Source organism: Centroberyx gerrardi, chromosome 12, assembly GCF_048128805.1.
Source record: "Centroberyx gerrardi isolate f3 chromosome 12, fCenGer3.hap1.cur.20231027, whole genome shotgun sequence".
Classification (NCBI taxonomy): Eukaryota; Metazoa; Chordata; class Actinopteri; order Beryciformes; family Berycidae; genus Centroberyx; species Centroberyx gerrardi.
The window spans coordinates 19634459-19654394 of record NC_136008.1 but is presented as its reverse complement, the minus strand read 5'-3'; the positions used below and the strand labels follow the sequence as shown (position 1 = coordinate 19654394).

The 19936-nt window shown below is 40.2% G+C and overlaps 1 protein-coding gene across 1 annotated transcript in view; it reads right to left on the bottom strand.

Annotated features, from left to right (window-relative positions):
* The window catches only part of LOC139914210 (zinc finger protein 236), a 77550-nt gene that overhangs the window by 33778 nt on the left and 23836 nt on the right, over positions 1–19936 (bottom strand). The window contains exons 12-21 of the mRNA XM_071902472.2: positions 19601–19733; positions 16874–17134; positions 15490–15722; positions 12436–12537; positions 10710–10849; positions 7860–7963; positions 5131–5282; positions 3954–4130; positions 2795–3092; positions 72–175 (exon numbers count right to left, since the gene is read on the bottom strand). Of these exons, the coding sequence (XP_071758573.1) occupies positions 72–175; positions 2795–3092; positions 3954–4130; positions 5131–5282; positions 7860–7963; positions 10710–10849; positions 12436–12537; positions 15490–15722; positions 16874–17134; positions 19601–19733 (1704 nt within the window). The remainder of the gene's footprint in view (positions 1–71; positions 176–2794; positions 3093–3953; positions 4131–5130; positions 5283–7859; positions 7964–10709; positions 10850–12435; positions 12538–15489; positions 15723–16873; positions 17135–19600; positions 19734–19936) is intronic.

Below are 19936 nucleotides of genomic sequence, written 5' to 3'. Positions count from 1 at the left end.
TGTAATGGTGAAAACCAATTCCTTCAACTACATCAAGCTGATGAAGGGAAGCAGTAAGTTCCAGCACTAACCGGTGTGCGTCTTCACATGGCAGTCCAAGGTTGACTTCACTGTAAAGCTCTTCCCACATTCATCACACTTGTAGGGCCGTTCTCCTGTATGGATCCGAATGTGCCTAGGAATTGAGACAGATTGATAGAGACAAAGATGGATGGATAGAGCAATAGATAAGGAGTAGGGAAAAGAGCGCGAGAGAGAGCAACTTGTCACTGTTAGCGGGAAGAAAAGGGAGGAGTGAAATAATGGGAAAATATACAGTACAATATCACAGCCTTGTCAGTGTTTACTATCTATAATACAGGTTGTCAGGCAAGGTCATTCTCCCATCTCCTTCCTGTGGTTCTCCATGCTCTCTGTTTACACGGGTTTCCAAGAAATTATTACTGCAATTAACAGCTGCAGTCTGACTCAGAAAACTTAAATAATAAATGTGTCTCGAGAGATGAAATAAGGAAGTAATTTTTTCTGACTGGCCTTTGTTCATTAAATTTGTTTGCGGGTGGAAGGGCTCTAAAGATCTTTAAAACTCTAATACTAATGTGACAAACTAAATAGAGCATGGCAATGAAGTCCCTGCTTGTAGAAATGAAGCATATTTGCTAAAGAATAGGAGTGCTTTGAACTGCACTTTTATTTGTCAGTCTTCATCTTTTGTCTTATCTCTTGTTTAGATTGACCTTGATTTATGTAAGAAGCTTATGCTCCAGTCGAATCTTAAAATGAACATCTGCTCACTCTCCCCCGAAAATGACAGTATTTATCAATTTGAACTTGACTGTACCCTGCCACGTCGGTGCTACTTCATTTTTGCATTTTTCAATTTTAATTGGGAAGTCACATGACATAATTGCCTACAGAAATTAAAGTGGGGGAATTGGCTGGCCTACATGCCCTTAATTGGCTTTCAGTCAGTGTGTTTTGTTTAGGATACAGGATACAGTATGGTAATAATAGTTCTAGCTTCGTTGGTATGAAAAATAATTTATAGCAGAGAGACAGTGCCGCATCTGTCCTCAAACTAAGCCTGTGTGACTCCATTTAAGAAAATGAAGCTCTACTTCCAAGATACTGTATGTACTGTCTTCTTTAGAGAACTACCAAAAGTTGTTGTGTTTTGGTGCTTTCAATGCATCAGATATTGTGATCAATTTGATGCTGCTAGGCAGTTTCTTACATCAGACATGACAAACATAAAAGAACATAAAAGAGACAAGAATACAATACAGAGGTTGTTGTAAGCTTTTGCAACCTGACAATCAAGGAGTCATTCCTTCACAGAAAAGAGCGATTGATTGGCATGTGTGGGACTGAAATTTTAAAAAATATGTCAGCAAAGGCTTGGTAAACTGGATGAATACAGTTGCACCTTAGAGATGAGTCAGTGTCTACCTCTGATATGATGGATATGATGCACTTTTGTAGAATTTATCAATATTACAGTGGTTGTCTATGGCAGACCCTGAACTTGAACTGATTCTAATGTGATATTTTAACTGGATTACATACAATTATGCATTCATATATTATTCTTATTATTTTTTTATTATTTGTGTCCCATGGTATAAATGCTCTTTCAGAGGCATTTCCACCCTGGCAAAATACAATATTTTGGGGGGGATTTTTTTGGCATCAACACTGTGAAATTCAAAAATATTGAATATAAAATATTGACTATCAGCAGCTGCAACCTAAAAACATCAGTATCGGCCTTCAAAATCCCCTACTGGTCGAACCCTTGTTTGAAGGAGAAATAATCCTTTCAGACAAGGTTAGGGCATCTGTTAGGTTCTCTCTTTAGTGTCCAGCTAGAGAGGGAAGAGAGGACCCTCCTGCAGACAGAGAGGCAGGGAGTGAGATACTCTGCAGCATGTTAACCAGAGCCTTGGGGCCGGCACTGAAGGGGAAGGTAGGCTATTATGGCTGACAGTGAGCTGAAAACTGCTGAGAAACAGGCTCACGAGAGTGCTCCTACACCGACAGGACGCCTCTTATGACGGGAAAACCATTGTGGCGACATTAAGTAAGTAGAGGAAGACAAGATCAACTGTGGCATCAGGTTCAATCTAACAAGACGCTAGGGCCTCTCTCAAGCAACTGAGATTGGAAAATCAAGTGGGGGTGGGGGTACAGATCTCAACTAAAAGAGCATGTTATTCAAAAGGACAGAGCAAGAGACAAACAAATAAAAAGTACTGATTCTGTACAGTCCCTTCTTCCCTTCCTCAGTCTCTTCTATGAGGAATACAGGCACATTTGCAACATGGGTTATAGTATATTACATACATACATGGAAGCACTGCTTATACAACAATGTGATTTATTATAAAATGACAGTATAGAGGGCTTTCAAGTTCTATTCACTATTCTCTTTTACTTATAATGTTACTGAATGGATCTACACCCACACCACAACAATCCACCAGGTTGCTAGGAGATTTGTGACACAACTCCAAAGCCACCATTGGCAGTATTGTCTCAGGACCATAAAGCGGCTTCACCATGCAAACAAACAGATAAAGAACCCTTAAGTGCTTTCAGCTGTTGCGTGACGTCAAAATGTATTTGCCTCCGAAATAGAAGATTGTGAGATGAGTGCTACTGCTGAATAAAAGACAGCCATGATTTGTAGAAAATGAGGAGTGAAGTGTTTGCCTCATATAGACCACAACGAGCCGGCAAAAACAACATGTGGCATCTTTCTTCTGTGCTAGAACAAAACAGGCATGACATTTACCTGACGAGGTCGCTGGGCTTTTTGAAGCTCTTGGGGCAGAAGTTGCAGCAGTTGGCAAACTTGGGTTCCGTTTCCAGTTCCACAGCCTTGTCTTTGATCTCGCTGATCCGATCCCTCTCAGCCGCTGACTGGGCAAGGATCCGCTCCGACACGGAGGCCTCCTCTCCGGGATCCTTGGCCAGCTCGGCCGCTTGCTCCTCAGTGAAAGTGATGATGTCCATAACCCTCCTCTTCGGTGTCCTCTGCTCCCCTTCCTCATCCTCCTCATCATCAACATCTTGACTCTCCAGACCTATAACTGCAAGAATCGGGGTCCATTATCATTACGTGACTTAAAGCTGCACTATGCAAGTTTTTCATGTAAAAATTCACCTGTCTTATCACCTGCGATATCAGCCCAGAGAAGAGCCTCCCATCATCTCTAATTGAGACGCTATAGATTCGTCCTATTTGCCCAAATGAAATCCTGGTGTCTGGTATGGTTACTGGCAGGAAATCTTTTCCATGTGCAGGATGTGACGAATCAAACTTCTAGATCTTCTATCAAACTATTCACTGCTGTCTAAACAGCAGTGAGTGAGCACTCTGTCCAGAGAAAGCTGGACTCACCAATGTTAGATCTTTTGTCCCTCTCGTTACTTTGGTATCCTTTGGCATAAAGCATCACAGACCAGAGAGGTTGGTATATATGAGCGTGTTGTACAGTTTTCTAACATTGCGTTACATAAGTTCTAGGTGTTGAATTCCTTAAATTTCAAACAGTTAAATCCTACTGTCAAACGATTAAAGAATAAAGAGCTATAAACCTTCTGTACAATCAGTTCACCGAAGACCATAAGCAATAGTATTGCAAATGGATAAACCTTATGTCAGAAATATCTAAAAACAACATAATGTAGGCATACATAAGAGAGTTCTGTTTTTCATTCCTCTCTCTTAATCACTTTAATTTTCGTAGAATTCTCCTTTGTCATTTGTGATTTTGTAACTTAATTATCTCCATGATACCTCATGTATAGACCCTTATCTATAGCGCCAACCGCTTCCCTCCTTTGGAGATGCAATGGAATGTTTATGGCCTTGTGTGTCAACTGTCGTGTAATGAAAGATCCAGATAGTGTTTGTATGCGTTTCTGGTGTCCAGGTACTATATCCTTACTTCTGTCCTCCACAGCATGCTCCTTCTTCATATGTTTTCTACACAGCAGGTTGGTCCTGAAGCTCTCGTCGCACATGGAGCATTTGAAGGATTTGATGTGGATGATCATGTGACGGTTCAGGCTGCCGTTGGTGGTGAATGAGGCGTCGCAGACGTTACACTTGAAGGGCTTCATTCCTGTCATTGGCAGATAAAGAGAGAGAAAAAACAGGGTTTTTCACAGGGTATTTGCAGGTTTCAGAAAGTCAAATTCAAGACTTTAAGATGTTTTTAATGCTACCAGGAACTGAATTCAAGACCAATATGAAAAAATATAACAAGCTGGCAAAACCAGCTAATTTCCGATTGAACATCATTAATAAAAGAAAAAGGAAAACAGGAAATTGATTGTTCAAAGAACATGCATAAATTGTGTTTCGTAAAGTAGATACAATAAAAAAAAAGCTGTTTTGCACATTGTACTACAAACTCTTTTCTGTATTAATCTTAAAAAAATAAGACTTCTAATGATTGTGTTTAAGACATTTTAATACTTTGTAAGACTTTAATTCATATTTAGGAATTCAGATTGAGAATTTATTCTTACAGATATACTTTTAAAAGACCCACGGACACCCTCTTTTTCCCACTGTTTTACATATTTTCAATCGCGCAGCACATATGGGGATGTTTGAGTGTATGAAGCTATAGTGTTACAGGATGTCTGCACGTTTCAACAAGCTACATTTATGACTTTTTAAGACCTTTTCAATGCCAGTAAGAAAGAAATATCAGATTGGGCTTTGGTAGATAATGCTATAAAAGCTTTTATAGCCTCAACACGCAGGTCGCAGTAAGAAGGATTTTTATGCCTGAGCTCCAATGAAATAAAGATTCTATACCCAGCGAGTGCCTTGGACTTCATCACTTTTTATTGAATATTCTGATACCTTACCGAAGAGCACCAGCGAAGGTCATATCAGACACCAAAGAATCACGCCTTCACACTGTTTTTCTGACTAGCATGAGACTGCGCTGATTCTGCATCAAGAAACAGCAACAGCAACATTTTTAAAACTTGGAGAACTGAATGCAGGACCTGAGATGGTGTATTTAATGGTGTTCAGTAGAGTGTAGACAATATAATTTTAAGACATTTTTCACGACCTGCGGACACCCTGGTGTAAAGCGAGCTTACCTGTGTGCGTATTGAGATGGGACTTCAGCACCCCGGCTGATATAAAGGCTCGTCCGCACAGATGACATCTGTACGGTTTCTCACCGGTGTGGGAGCGCACATGCTGCTTCAGATGGCTAGACTTCTTGAAACCCTTATTACACCAGCTGCACCTGAAGAGAAAAGAGGCTTTAGAGTTGTTGTTGTTGTTGTTCTTCACAATCTGGAGACACAGAATGGATTGATTTGTGAAACAGACCACAACAGGTAAAAATTCTGTACAGTCCCATGGTGCATTTGGGATGATGATGTATAAACCTAATTAATTAGCAGTATATTTTTAATCTCAGCTCTCTGGCTCCGTGATTAGTCAGCTGCTTTCATCTCTTCTATGGAGAATACAGTAACAAGCATACCTTACAACACATTATATACATATATATAGAGTATAGAGTATAGAGTATGTTTTCTTACAAGCATAAGATTTAGCTCTATATACTGTGTCACCATATATCACTGTATCACAGCAGTCCATGCAAGTTAATAGATGAAGAAAGTTAACACTTGTGTGTTAGTTTCATTTGCATATGAAAAGAGGATTATGCGAGTAGTGTGAAAATTGTCAGCTAAGGTGTGAAGATTCATTTAAAGTTACATTTTCACAATAATACAATCTTCACTCCCCTTTATTACTAAGATACTGCTCAAAAAAGAACAGGCATGATTTGGAGAAAATTACATTATCAACTGCTGTACACTGTGAGGAGGTTTGACAGCATACAGGTATCAAGGAGTTACGTGTCTTCTCCATGACTAACCACAAACTGACGCTTGCTGACCATGGTGCCATGATGGCAATGCCACCACTGTAAAAAGATTTTCACGTTGTTGTAATTCAGATGATGCAAAAAGGTCCTCACACGAAAAATTGATTTGTGAAATGGACAGAAATCAGCGTGGTTATGCTCGGCTCAGCTTTATACTTTGAAAAGTGGGCTACCTCTACAAACTCCCTGACAACACCAAGAGAAATCATTAAGGATGGGATGATATGCTTATCTCATGATACAATTTGATACACGATATGGGGTTCACGATTCGATACAACCACGATACGATGTAATAAATAAAAGTTCAGTGACAACAAAGTATGACTGTGCAGAATCTCTATATTTCTGAGCCACAAAACTTTCTATCAATGACATTGGCTTGCCAGAATGTAAACAATTTAAAAATGCCATTAAAAAGTGTAAATAATATAATTTGGATGGAGGGCTTGTGAAATTGTGATGGGCAAGCCGTCTCATTTGTAATTACTACAGTAGAATAAATTGTAGCTGATATCGGCATTCATTTTTCTGCCCCATGATATGTATTGTTCCATTTTTGCATCGCGATATATTGAATTTCGATATATCGTCCCCTCCCTAGAAATAATTCTAACCAATTTCTATCCAAACCACAGCACTTGAAGAAGGAATATTGAGCTGGAGCCAGATTCTTTTTTTCTCCTCAAAAGGTCACAGACTTGAACCATTAAGTCAGGAGTGAATAAGTAGTTAGCTTATTATTCAGTATTTCCTCAAACATGGTAGCCTCGCCTTTGATGAAAGATGGATGGATGGACTGAGTGCTGCTGCTGCTGCTGACCAAGGAAGCTGCTGCCACGGACAGCATCATCTATCGCTCACACTCTATAGTGTGTGTGTGTGTGTGTGTGTGTGTGTGTGTGTGTGTGTGTGTGTTCTCTCCTGTTCATGGTGAATTCACACTGAGGAAGTCAAGTCTAGTCTAATTTGAAGTCTAGTCAAACTCTAACACTCAGCATGCAGTAGTGGTCCCTTTTTTTTTAATTATTTCTGCAAGGTAGAACCACCTGCATGTTTACATTCCCTACTCACTACACCTGCATAAATATTCAGCTGATAACAGGGGGAAAAAACATGGCATATGTGGAAAAAATCTAAATTGTTTCTTTTTGGTATCCCTCCCTCCAGTCCTTCTCCCAGGTTCTTTTTTCAGAGTGTTACATCCCAGCTGGAGAGGAATAATGCATCTAAGGATGACGCAGGGTGGCTGGTACGTCTCTTTTATTTCATGCCAGCCGAGTGCCTCAGGATGTACAAAGAAAGAGATGAATAGACACATGGATGTTTCTCACCTCTCTTTGTACTCCCCGCTTCTACATTTCACAAAACTGCAATATGCTATATAATGTTTTCTGTAGATATGATACACATAGGACATATCAAAGAGATACCCGATTGGCTTTGGGAAACATGAAAACATCTGCGAAGGGGAAAAGGATGGTAGGGAGTGTTTTTATTGGAATGTTGCATGAACCTATCACGCAATCTCTGGACTGAGGCAAAAAAAAGCTGATATCTCCCGATATGCCTCTCTGAAATGTATTGCTCTATCTGGAGAGAAGAAGTGAAATGACACCCAGACAATGTTATCAAAAGCAGCCACTCTGAACGCTGTAAACACTGCCTGCAATTTCCCTAGGCTCAGTGCTGATGACAGTGCCTGTCATTAATCTGCAAAACCCGGTAAAAGCATCCGCGGAGTGTGAGTTTGATATTATTAATCGCACAAACACCATGCAAACACTGCAATGCAGAAAAAACTAAAACTAAACCCCATTAAAACCCATACACAAAATACACGTACACACACACTCACACACACACACACACACACACACAGAGGCAACACAGAGACGACACAGAGATAACTGAGAAGTAAACCTGTAGGCCCTCTTGCTGTTGTCCTCGCTGTCGTCCTGGTAGTCCTGTGCCTCGGTGGTCAGCTGAAGCTCACCTTGACTGCTCTGTTGAAGAAGGCCGCTTGTCTAGATCGACAAAGACAAATCAACAAAATACACTCACCTTAATACAGAAACAAATACATTTACAGGGGAAATAAAACCCATAGCATAAAATGACCATAATATATCAGGACTATATCAGGAATATATAGTTTTCATATTGTCACATAATCTGTTCTACAGTGGAAATTGTTGGTAGCGTTATGTTTAATATCCTCCAATTTGCTCTATTCTTATTTATAATAATAAACCTTATATATATAGCTGTTTTCCAAACAACTGTTACAAAGTGTTTTACAAAACAAATAAATAAGATAAAATAATGACTACAAGGATCAGACATACAAAATTACCACAGAGATACAAACAGGACTAAAAGGAACATTAAAAAAAGGGTTTCTTGTGCTTGTGATTTAAAAGATGCTACTGATCTGCATGCCTGAGCTCCTCTGGCAGGGCGGTTTAAAGCTTGGAGCTCTGACAGCAAAGGCTCGGCCACTTTTTGTTACAAGCGGAGAACTTGGAACAACCAGCAGGGCTTTGTCAGTGGATCTCAGGCTGTGCTCCGGCTCATAAGGGGTTAAAAGGTCTCATATGTAGCTGCGGGGCAGACCCTGCTGTGCCTTTAATGTTATCAGTAAAAGCTTAAAATCAATTCTAAAAGCTGCTAAAACGGGAGTGATATGATCCCGTCCTCTTGATTTGGTTAAGAGCCTTGCTGCATTTTGCAGGCTGAGGCAGGAATAGAGAGAGTTACAGCACTCCTAACATGAGAAGATGAAGGTATGGATAACTTCTTTTTTGAGGTCAGCAAGGGATAAAAGAAACATCTCATCTTGGAAATATTTTTATCTGAATGCAGCGAGACTGAACAACCCTCTTGACATAGGCCTCGTTTCCCAATAATGATGCCTCTTAGAGGTGAAGAGTGTTTTTGTGCGTTTCTCAAAGCAGCACTCAGAGCGGGAGCGCACTCACCTTAGTTCAAGCCGCTGTGACACTGTCAATATGAAAGGTGCTGAAATGTTTGTTGACACATTAGAAACAATTATATATGTCTAGAATTGCCACAGAGACGACATTATTTAAAGCGTTATCCTACAATGCAATGTATTCTTTGACTGATTTTTCTGTTGCTCGAGAAAGTTGCTCTTGAGCAAAAGTTAATAACAAGCCTCAGATTTAGGAGTAAGGATTTTTATTATACCTATGCTCTCTAATTAAGACAGCTATCAATTTCAATGATACACTACTGTTCTCATAACATTGCTGTCTGGGCGACAGCACCACGACAGATTCATAATGCATGACTGGTTTCACTGCACTGTCAGCAAGTTATTGAACATTTTCTTTTGAAAATAAATGTTTCCCCTTCCCTGTCCCTTCTCCAGATGCTCACCACTCCAGTTCCAGTTGTCTTTATTTTTTTTTTAAATGTCATTATAATTCAGCGTTCCCCTCTCCTGGAGCACACCACTCCATTTCACCACACCCATCCATTTTATACAGAGATCATTAGAGGGAAAAATGTAGGCCTAATAAAGACATAAAATACATATGGTGAAAATATATTAAATAGTAAATGATGTAAAAGTAGCTTAATAAACCTTAAATGTCAAGTTAAAAAGTTGCAATGAGTCCTGCAGGTGACATGGTGGGGTATTGTTTTCTTTCTGAAGATGCACATATCAGTCTAGGACTGGCCAGAAGCTGCTGTTATCTACGATCACTTTTAAGAGCGTCTTATGCTTATTGGAAACACCTCACAAAGTAAAGAGGCTTTGTAAGACGGATGTTACGATCATCTTAGACTTAAGGTGCTTTTAGGAAACGAGGCCCTGTTCATTAAAACAAAGGTCTGAATCAAATGCCACACCCAAATTCTTGGTTACAGGCTTACAGTTGTTGGTTAGGTTTAATATTGGACTAATATTGTGTTGAATCTAGCCGATGGATTTTGGGAGACTTCACTGGCTGTCGGTTTTCTGCTAATTTTGATGGTTTCTGATATTTTTTATGGTTTTGGTGGATTCCCTGATATGTTTACCGTTTGTGGTGACACACTTCCTAAATTTGTGACGCCAGGTAGGAGATAACTGACTCTGTAAAAAATCTGACATATTCTACTTGTAATTACCACTAGAAGGTTGATGCGAATGTTTTTTCCCAGTCGGCGAATCGTATTTACATAACATCCGATATGCACTGAACGCAGCATCAGAGTACTTAAGCGGTCTGGCTCATGCAAGTTAAAATAACATATCTAATCTAATACTGCAATATATGCAAGTTTCAGGTAGTGGGTAATCAGAAATTGGATGTAGGTAGGTCCCATTGCAGTGGCGGTGTTGTGGTATAGAAAAAAAAAACATTGTTAGTGTAGCTTCTTTGAAGTAGAAAAGCTGATAGCTGAACTAACCAGCACCTACCTGTCCAACAGAAAACAGGCCAACTCTGCGTCGCTCTTCATCCCCATCCTCTCCTTCAATACTCGCCAACGGGTGAAAGCCAACCCCAGATTCACTCTCCTTTTGGAACGTACCTTGTTTGCTTGGCGTTTTGCCTCACTGTACTTTTTTTTTTTTTTTACAGGTTTTTACCATTCTGGCAACCGCAGGGAGGTGGGGTCAACTTTGAAAGTTGTGTTTACAAGCCACAACCAACAAAATCCTACTCAGTATGCCTTTAAATATCTACTTTTGAAATGTGAGGACTGAAGGCCAGGCGAAAGGAGGCTGGGCCTCAGGCCAGGCCTGGATGCATGACTCACCACCTCACTGCTGGGCACATGGAGCAGGTTCTGGGGGTGATAGCTGGAGGACAGGGCCTGAGACTCCAGGGTGCTGGAGTCCTGCAGCTGCTGGACGGTGGAGAAATGGGGCTGAGTGTAGCCTTCAGTGATGGTGAAGCCTGGAGGGAACCACCAGAGAATAGTCAGTCTTGCATACTGACTTGACTGACTTAGCTTGAGTTATTGTTTGGATTTAAAAGCAGGCTATGTTGGCTGCTGGCTATAAAGCTGGCTGCAAAGACAATTAAATATTTAATAATTGTTCACCTCATTAAATGCTCAATAGTTTTAGGCTAGCAAACTTTCACATAACAATTGTATGAGTGGGTTTACAGCAAATTAAATTCTTAAATAGTGCACTTTTGTGCAAGCGAGAACTTGAGATAAAACCTGAACCGAATGCAACCCTGAAGGAGCAGATGTCATGAAGCTGAAAGCTGAAATGAGGTGAATCTACAACTCAGCACAGAAGGCATTTGAAAAGTGATAAAAAGCATGAATCTGCCGCTCAGCAGAAATCCACCTTCTGCATAACACAGCAAAATAACAGACAGAAACTTGGCCTGCCAGCTGGCAGGATGACTTTCATTGATTTTAAATTACTGGACTTTCAGCACCACACTACCATTCATTAGAACTCTCAACTGCTGACAGTAATGATTGACCCTAATTTATTTATATGGATTAAGACCTGCAGCAGAAAGATGTTAGTGCTACAACCTTAAGCCTTAAGATCTACAGCCTTAAGTCTCAGAGCAGAAGCAATGCATAATTCTTATGCTGAGAAATGTATATGCAAATTGGCTAAGAAACGAACAAAACAAAACGAACAAAAACAACAACAAAAAATCAATCCACAGTGAGTCGGTGGTTCTGGTCGATCTGGTTGTGCTGCAGTGAATTTCTGCAGGGAAAAATGGCTGTAGGGGGTGAATTTTCATTCGGGGCTCCGGGCTTCTGGGCAGACAAGGTCAGCCGCTCCCGAGAGAATGGAAAAACCAGATCTGCCCAGCAGATGCTTGTTGTCACTATGCTATGCAGGCTGCAGTAGCTGCCCAATGCCCATTATCGTGACTCCACAGAGCCACGGGTTGGCAACACAAATCAGTTAGCATGGTGGGAACTTGGCATGTTATTTGGCAGGGTTAAAGCAGTAACCATATGTTAGAGAGCACTATGTACTGTGTCTTAGAACAGAGGGAGGGGGAAGATGGAGAGGAAGAGAGACAAGACGCTTTCACACATGGAAGATGTAATATGGCCGGATAACTTTTCTGGCAACGGTTGCGGGTCTGGCTTGTTCACACTACCAACAACTGCTGCCTCCCCTGACAGACTAGCTAGCCGAGTTGAGAATACAGACAGTTTATTCTGTCATAAACACTTTTGTTTGGCTGATTTTTTTTTTATGTTGAAGGGAGTTCAGTGTGCTAATTATCTGGAACTTTTGCCTGTTTAATCCCCCCTATGCTAAAGAGTAATTTTGTCGTAACCATACCTACTACACTATATTATCCCTAATCCTTGCCAACTCGCCATTCTCGATACGTATAATGGCTTTCTTTTCACATATATCAACACAGAAGTTTCAAAGAAATGTTGCTGTGTTTTCACATGAAAAATGCAGAAAAAGTATTTATGGAAAAGGCTGCATGTGTGAAAGGGGTTAGAGAGAAAGTGTGTGTGTGTTTACTGGTGTCTGTACCTTGTGTTAGCGCTTGCTGGTCAAAGGCAGGTTGAGGGAGCGTTGGTGTCTCAAACTGGCTGATATTCTGAGGCAAAGCATGCTGGGTAGTCACGTAGGAGTCTGTAGCCGCAAAGAGAGAGAGAGAGGCCAGAGCAATACATCAGGTTTGTCTAGTCCAATAGCCTTAGTGCACAAAGAATGCAAATAGCTTTGACTCATTAGTGAGCAATAAACAGAAAGAGCATTTTCACTTTTTAGTATGTGGTTGAGGTAAAAAATGAATAAGTGTTAAGGATGTAAAATGGTAATCCGTGCAATTCTCCTTTTAATATTTTTATATTGTCTCCATCTTTGGTGCTAAGTGCTGATTGCTGTGGTATTTCTTCACTGCACTTCCCAGAGATCACCTCTCAATCAAACAGTGAGTCCTTGGATTTTCTGTTGATGAAGTTTGAGTTTCTGTAGGTGGCGCTCTTTTTTTGTCTGTATCTGTACAAGAAGGCCTCAATTCTTGTGAGCCAGAGGATTTTTCCCAGGAAAAACCTGCCCGACACCAGGTGTTTAACTGAACTGGTTATTCTTTTTAATCACTTTTGTGTTCACTATCGAAGAAGAGAGCAGTGAAACAGACATTTATTTCTATGAAAATGACACGATTATGACTTTAACGGAGAAGTGAAGCTGGCAGTAAGCACTGGAAGATGGAAAAGAGATTAAACTCTGAGAGAGGGTCTTAAGTCTGGAAGGATTCAGTCTGTCACCTAGTGACGCTACAGTTTGGCTTTTTATTTTTACCTTTTTACTACAGTCAAAGTAAGTGTGTCAGGTGTTTCAGACTTTAGAATCTGCATTTTGTAGTGACAGTGATATAAAGTACAGCGTCTCTTGGAAGCTGACTAAAAGAGACCTTTTGCTCAAAGGTCCTCTCGGATCACTTAATAACAAACCTGTTGGCTGCATAACGCAATGACAGAAATGACCTTTGTAGAAGACAGTGATTTATCCTCCGGAGTTAGAGCCTGGTCTCCACTTTGTGATCTTACTTATCTTTGTAAGAGTCCCAGCATGTCTGTCACAGTTGCGCAGCGGGTAAGATAGTGGCATCATGGATCCCACTGAGATAGAGCAACAGTAGTGTTTTTACCTGCCATTCTCTTAAATGAGAAATTGACTTTGTGAAAGATAAGTGGGGCAGGGGAAGAAAAAACAATTATTTTGTCACAGCATGGGTAATGACTGCTATTTCAAAAGTTGTTGAAAACTTATCCAAGGTTACCTATGAAATGACAGTGACACCTTTTGGCCCATAGTACAATATCAACCTATCATACAGCGTTTTGGAAAGGAATGTACAAATAAAAGTTAAAGGTTATCTCCTGTTCTGGTTATGAATTATTTTCAGAGCAATGCTACAGTTCAGAGGTTAGCTCAAGCAATTTAGACTCTTAAAAAGCTATTACTGAATCTGAAATGGGTACATAATATGTGGCAAAGGTGAGATCAGAGCCAGTGCTAGCTGAGCAAAATCTGAATCCAGGCAACACAAAGTAAAATATTTTTTTATTTTTCATTTATTTATTTTTAAAAATCCTTGATTTAAGTACATAAATAATCCACATAATATAAAATTGTAATAAGTAGCAGTAGCAGTAGTAGTAGTAGTAGTAGCAGTAGTAGTAGTAGTAGTAGTAGTAGTAGTAGTAGTAGTAAGTAATATCACCAATTCAATTTGATGACCCATTAAAAACCTCGGGGCCAACACATTATGGGCTAGTTTGGCTCTGGTTGAAGTTTTTAAAATAATATTCTTCCTTACCTTTCAAACCTTTCAATTACTTAATGGGTGAAGGGTTAATGTGAAAATATTAAATTCTACTGACAGGTCTCTTCCCTTTTCAACACTATTCTTCCTTTGTATGCAGGGCAAATGTAGTCTATATATTATTAAAATGTCATCAAATATAGATTGTCATGGTCATGAATACTAAACTGAACCAAGAAACATGCATTTTGATGAAGCTGAGGTGCTTAGGTGCTGTAGAAAAGCAACTTCTACAGCAGCCACACAAAGTTAATGACGAAAAAACAATGTGAAGTGATCAAAGATAGCAGTTGCCCAGAAGAGTACTAAAAGTGGATTGATGAGTGTCTGGCTCTGAGGAACAGTGATAGATATTATTTTCCGAGACCGGGTCTATGCTGCTTCACAAGGTGTCCCTTCGTGCCCTCAAAGACAAAACGCTGCCTTGATTTCACTTCACACTTGACATCAACACTAAGAGATGTCTCCACGCTGAAGAGAATGGGGTGAACCGATATCAGAGATATTCACTTAGGCAACAATGGTGTGGACTCTTGATTACTTAATTCAAACCAATCATATAATTTCTTTAATTTCATAATCAAATAACCAATACCAATCAATACTTTAAATGGGTAATCAAAAGGGCGGGAGTGACGGCCCCTAACTTGCTTTCATGGAATAAAGACAATCTGTTTAATTGAAGATACAAAATGGAAGAATGTCTAGAGCGTAGGGTTCGACTGATATGAGTTTTTGAAGGCAACTACTGAAATTTTTGTATTGAAGCTGCTGGCAGATGATATTTCATGCCGATATTCACTACATTTAAATTTAACCATTGTCATGCCAAAAAAAAACTCCCCAAATTTACAAATGTTTCCCACAATAAAAACATATTCATGCATAAAAATATCTCATTAGAATCAATTCAAGTTCAGGGCTTCCCATAGACAACTAGCCCAGTATTGAGATCAATTCTACAATACATATGTAATTAAATAAACTGGACAATATCCAGTCAGTCATCCATTGGACGACACTGACTGGACTTGATCTGATTTTTAATATTAAAGGCCAATATCGGGCTGATTTATCTGTCTAACCAAACTTGAAACTACTTTTTTTGTATGTAGTCACAGACTGTATGTCTATGGATCCATTGCATTGTGCTGAATGTCACTGAACTTGTAGTTGGTACGTCAGCCAATATGAGTGGGATATATAAGCTAACCCTACTAGAGAGTTTAAGCAACTTAAACTGTTCTTACCCTCTCCTTGTACCAGCGGCTGGTCAGTCAGCGGTGCCTCCAGCGTCACCTGTTGGCCGCCACTCACGACCTGCGTCTGGCCCAGTCCCAGCATGCTTTGCTGCTCTGCTGTGGTAGGGGGCGGTTGCTGGAGGGTGTCGCCCTCTGTCTCCACCTGCATATCGTGGGCCACGTCGGTCCCTCCCAGGGGGTCATCTGTGGGCTGGGGCTGCAGCTGCTGGGCCAGTTCGTACCTGGTCAGGAGGGACAGGGTGAGGAAGAGGCAGGAACTACGCTTTAAAATACTGAGGTTATTAGTATTAGTGGCATTAGCTGGGTGTCCAACCAAGCATTTGTATGCAGTTTACAATATATTCAATAGAAAAGCTGAATGGAAAACAGCACATTTCAACAAAATTTCCTCAATTTTGCAACAAAGGTTTTTAGACTCGCTTGAGGCGGAAAAAGGCTTCAAGTTCAAGTTCAAGTTTTTTTGTTGATAAAGAAGTTTTGCAATAAACAATCATGGAAATGCATTTGTTGAATAAATAATGATATAGTGATGTCTGCAACTAAAGTTTGTCTATAAAATATTGTATCCATCCACTATAATTTCCACGAAACGTCATAACCGCAGTCACGCCCATGTGTAATGTGCCCATCATGGTTGCATGGCCATTCGTTGGTACATTAGAATATTAACAAGCGCATTTGTTGTTTCTGTCTTCATACAGCATGAAATACAGCCGTTGGCTGACACCAAAGATCAATAACAACATGGCCAATACTCATCACTTCTTGAAAGACTCTTTCCATTTTCTCGTGGATGTCTTTTGCCTGACATAGCTACATTACATTTTCAGTGCCCATTTGTATTTTAATTTCTAAGTTCACATGACAGCTGGATGGAAGCACAGCTGTTGATTGTCCAAGCTGTAGAATTGGCATATAGTATTTGTACTGCCCTAAACTGCTTGAGGAGGTAATTCACTCATTGTGTGATGACACATTAGAGATACACCCGTCTTATCAGCTTAAATCACAAAATGGGGCTGCAACAGAAAAGGGCGGCTTGAAGATTTTGTAGATTTGCCCTATTTGCCGGGAGCGTTGTCCAGAGAAAGCTTGACTCACCAATGTTAGATCTGTTTCCTCTCTTATTCCTTTGGTGTAAAGCATCACAGACCAGTCGGATTTAGTATGATGTGCACAGTTTACTGTCGTCAACTTACATGATAGCCTCTTACTGCCATTTTGGGCTGCCAACATATGAATATCGCCTAGTGCAGCTTTAAGTTAAGTAATATGACAAAGTAGTAAGCCTTATGAGCTGAATATTAGACAATAAAGCAATCATGACATGACGCCAAGGTCTCTGTTAAACGAGTGCTGATGAAGACCGAACCTGTGCGTCTTCATGTGCTTCCTGCAGTTCGGCGACGACTTGAAGGTCTTCTGGCAGTAGGGGCACATGTAAGGTCGGAGGTCGCTGTGTGTGGTCATGTGGCGTCGCAGGCTGCCGCTGGTGGTGAAAGTCGTGTCGCACATCAGGCACTTGTACGCCTTCAGGCCTGAGTGAGTCCGGATGTGAGCCTTCAGGACCCCGGAGGAGGCAAAACCCCGACTGCACTGCACACACTTGTAGGGCCTTTCCCCTGTATGAGACCTGGGATGACGATGACGCAAAAGGAGGACAAAACTATACTCAATCAGTATTCAGAAATAAGGAGGACTTAAAAATACTGTATCAATTTTTAGTAATAAAGAGGGATATTTGACCAATATAGGTTTTTGAAGGCTGATACCAATATTTTTGGATTGAAGCTATAGCAGATATTTTGTACCAATATTAAATATCTTTAAATTTGACAATTTCCATGCCACAAATTACATGTATTCAGTGTTTCCCCCAGAATTTCATTCTTGTCAGGGTGAAAAAGCCTCTAAAACAGCATTTAGACCATGGGACACCAAAGCTCTCCATTGTAACCCAAGATAATGTCATAAAATGTCACATTAGAATCAATTCAGGTTAAGGGCTTCCCACCCATTTTTGAAAAAAAGGCCAAAATATTAGCAAATCAATACACCAGTCAAACCCTAATAGACAAGAACAATACTCCATTAGTATTCCGTAATATGGAGACAAAAACGTATGAAAATCAGTATTCAAGTAGTCAGTGGCACTGGATATGAGATTATTAGAAGGTCATCATGGACAATAGTTCGGGTGTAATGAAATGCTAATGAAAATGTCAAGATTGTCAAAAGTGTGAACAAAACAGATAAGGGAAAACAAAAACAAGACAACAGAAAACAGTCTGCCTCTCGATACACAAGAAGAGCTGGACATGCATAATGCATGGTTTATTGTAAGTGGTCATGACAATTTATTATTTAGCCAACTTAAATCAAATTCCCTGAAGGTCTAAAAGGTGGTGCCTTATTGGTTGATCAGTTTGTCATGTTCAAAATGACAAGGGAAATGTCACTAGTAGCTGATATGGATAGTCTGTTTGGAACATTGGCTATTAATCTAAATCTGCCAACACAGAAAGAGAGTGGAGGATCTGAGCATCTAGAAGCATCTAGAGAGGATGACAGTATCAGTCTTTAGGTAAACTTTTCAATATTAAAATGAAGAAAAATGTAGGGAGGTGGAAAGACGTCCCAACTGGATGATATCTATAAAAATTATATCACAATATTGGCATGTGAAATTATTGTAACATACGATTTAACCCTAATCTTTATGGTAGGCCTAGATAACAAAAAACATGAGACTGTAGGATATTTGTTGCCCTAAATTTCATCTTGCACTGAAACTTGCTCATGTTTCATGATGAAGGCGATGATTAATTTGCTGTTAATCTTCGCCGATATCCCATTATATCCCCATATCGCCCAGCCCTAGCCCCAACTTTAATGTTCTATTTTAAGCATGAGAGTCAGCCACATTATCACAGCCACATGATCAAAGTAATTCAAAAGTATGACCTTGAATTACTGAGCATTTCTGCCAAAGTGAGCTTGGCCAACTTTTCAACTCTGTTCATCTTTATTGGATACCAAAACAAGCCAGCAATCTGAAGTTACATGATCAGTCTCTCTAAAGGGCATGTAAATATTAGATTGGCCATGAGGGGGATGAGAGTATATTAAGTTAGGCTTGATGGCAAGGGAAACAGAGTATGTGAATATAAAAACTCTAGTGCAGAGGGAAACTGTAGCTCTTCTTCCCTGATAAATACCACCCCCACCCCCTGCTCATTCTCATCATGTTTTCATTTTCTCTTGCTCTCCTGTCCTCTCGCTTCTGCCCTCTCTCTGCTAATTATGTCAGATGGGGAGCTAAACCCTGTATGCTTAGAGGAAAGTTACCCAGCTGATAACCACTCTCGGAATGATCTCCAGCATTATGGAGGCTTAGCTTTGTAACAGGCATTTAAAAAGACCCCAAAGAACAGATTATAGAGATCTAGCGCTCTGCCCTATCAAATATCCCATCAAACTCCAACCCTACAAGAGAATCCATTCTATATAAGCCATCCACAGAAAGGGACACCTCCATGGTTAATTTCCTTCTTTGTATGGCATAAACCTGGACTGTAAAACTACAATGAACGAGTGACTGACAAAGATGTGCTTGTCAAGGCTTAAGAACTGATAAACTGGTTTGCCAACATAACAGGTCAACATTGGACTTTTATAAAAAATCTAATATTGGCCAGTTAAGGTCGCCCACCTCCAGTGTGATGGAGGTTCCTTCTGTTTTTACTTAACAGCTTCAGGGGTGTCAGTCTGTAAAGCCTTAAATGAAACCTGCCTCACTCTGCCTTATGGAGCTGCTAACCCACCTAGAAGAATTTCATTAGAATGGCTTTCAATGGATAGTTGTAGTGTCTCATGATGGTCTAAATGCAGTTTCAGAGGCTTTTCCACCCTGGCAAGAATAATATTCTGTGGCAAACAATGAATCCTGGTCATTTAAAATGATGAATATAGGCGCAAAATATCGACTATCAGCAGCTTCAGTTAAAAAATACTGGTATTGGCCTTCAAAAACCCATATCGCTCAAACCCTATAAGAAATGGTGCATCAGAGAAACACAGTGTCTTAGAGAAGCTTCACCTGACATGCTGTTTGAGGTGGCTTGATTTCTTGTAGGCCTTGTTGCAGAACTGACACTTGTAAGGACGGTCATTGCCCACCATTTCCAGGTACTGTTGGAAAGCCAGGCGAGGGTTCTGGGAGTGGATGTAACCTGCGCAGCAACATGCAAACAACCCACATGTGGCCCTCCATGTGAGTAGACTATTGATTTTGTACAAGAACACATAGGGTACATAAAGAAACATCTATCAAGTAAAGCAATCTACACCGAAGAATGTATTCCACTTCATTCCAAGGAAATAAGAGTATGTGCGTTTTGTGTGTGTTCGTGTGTGTGTATCAGGAACACAGAAA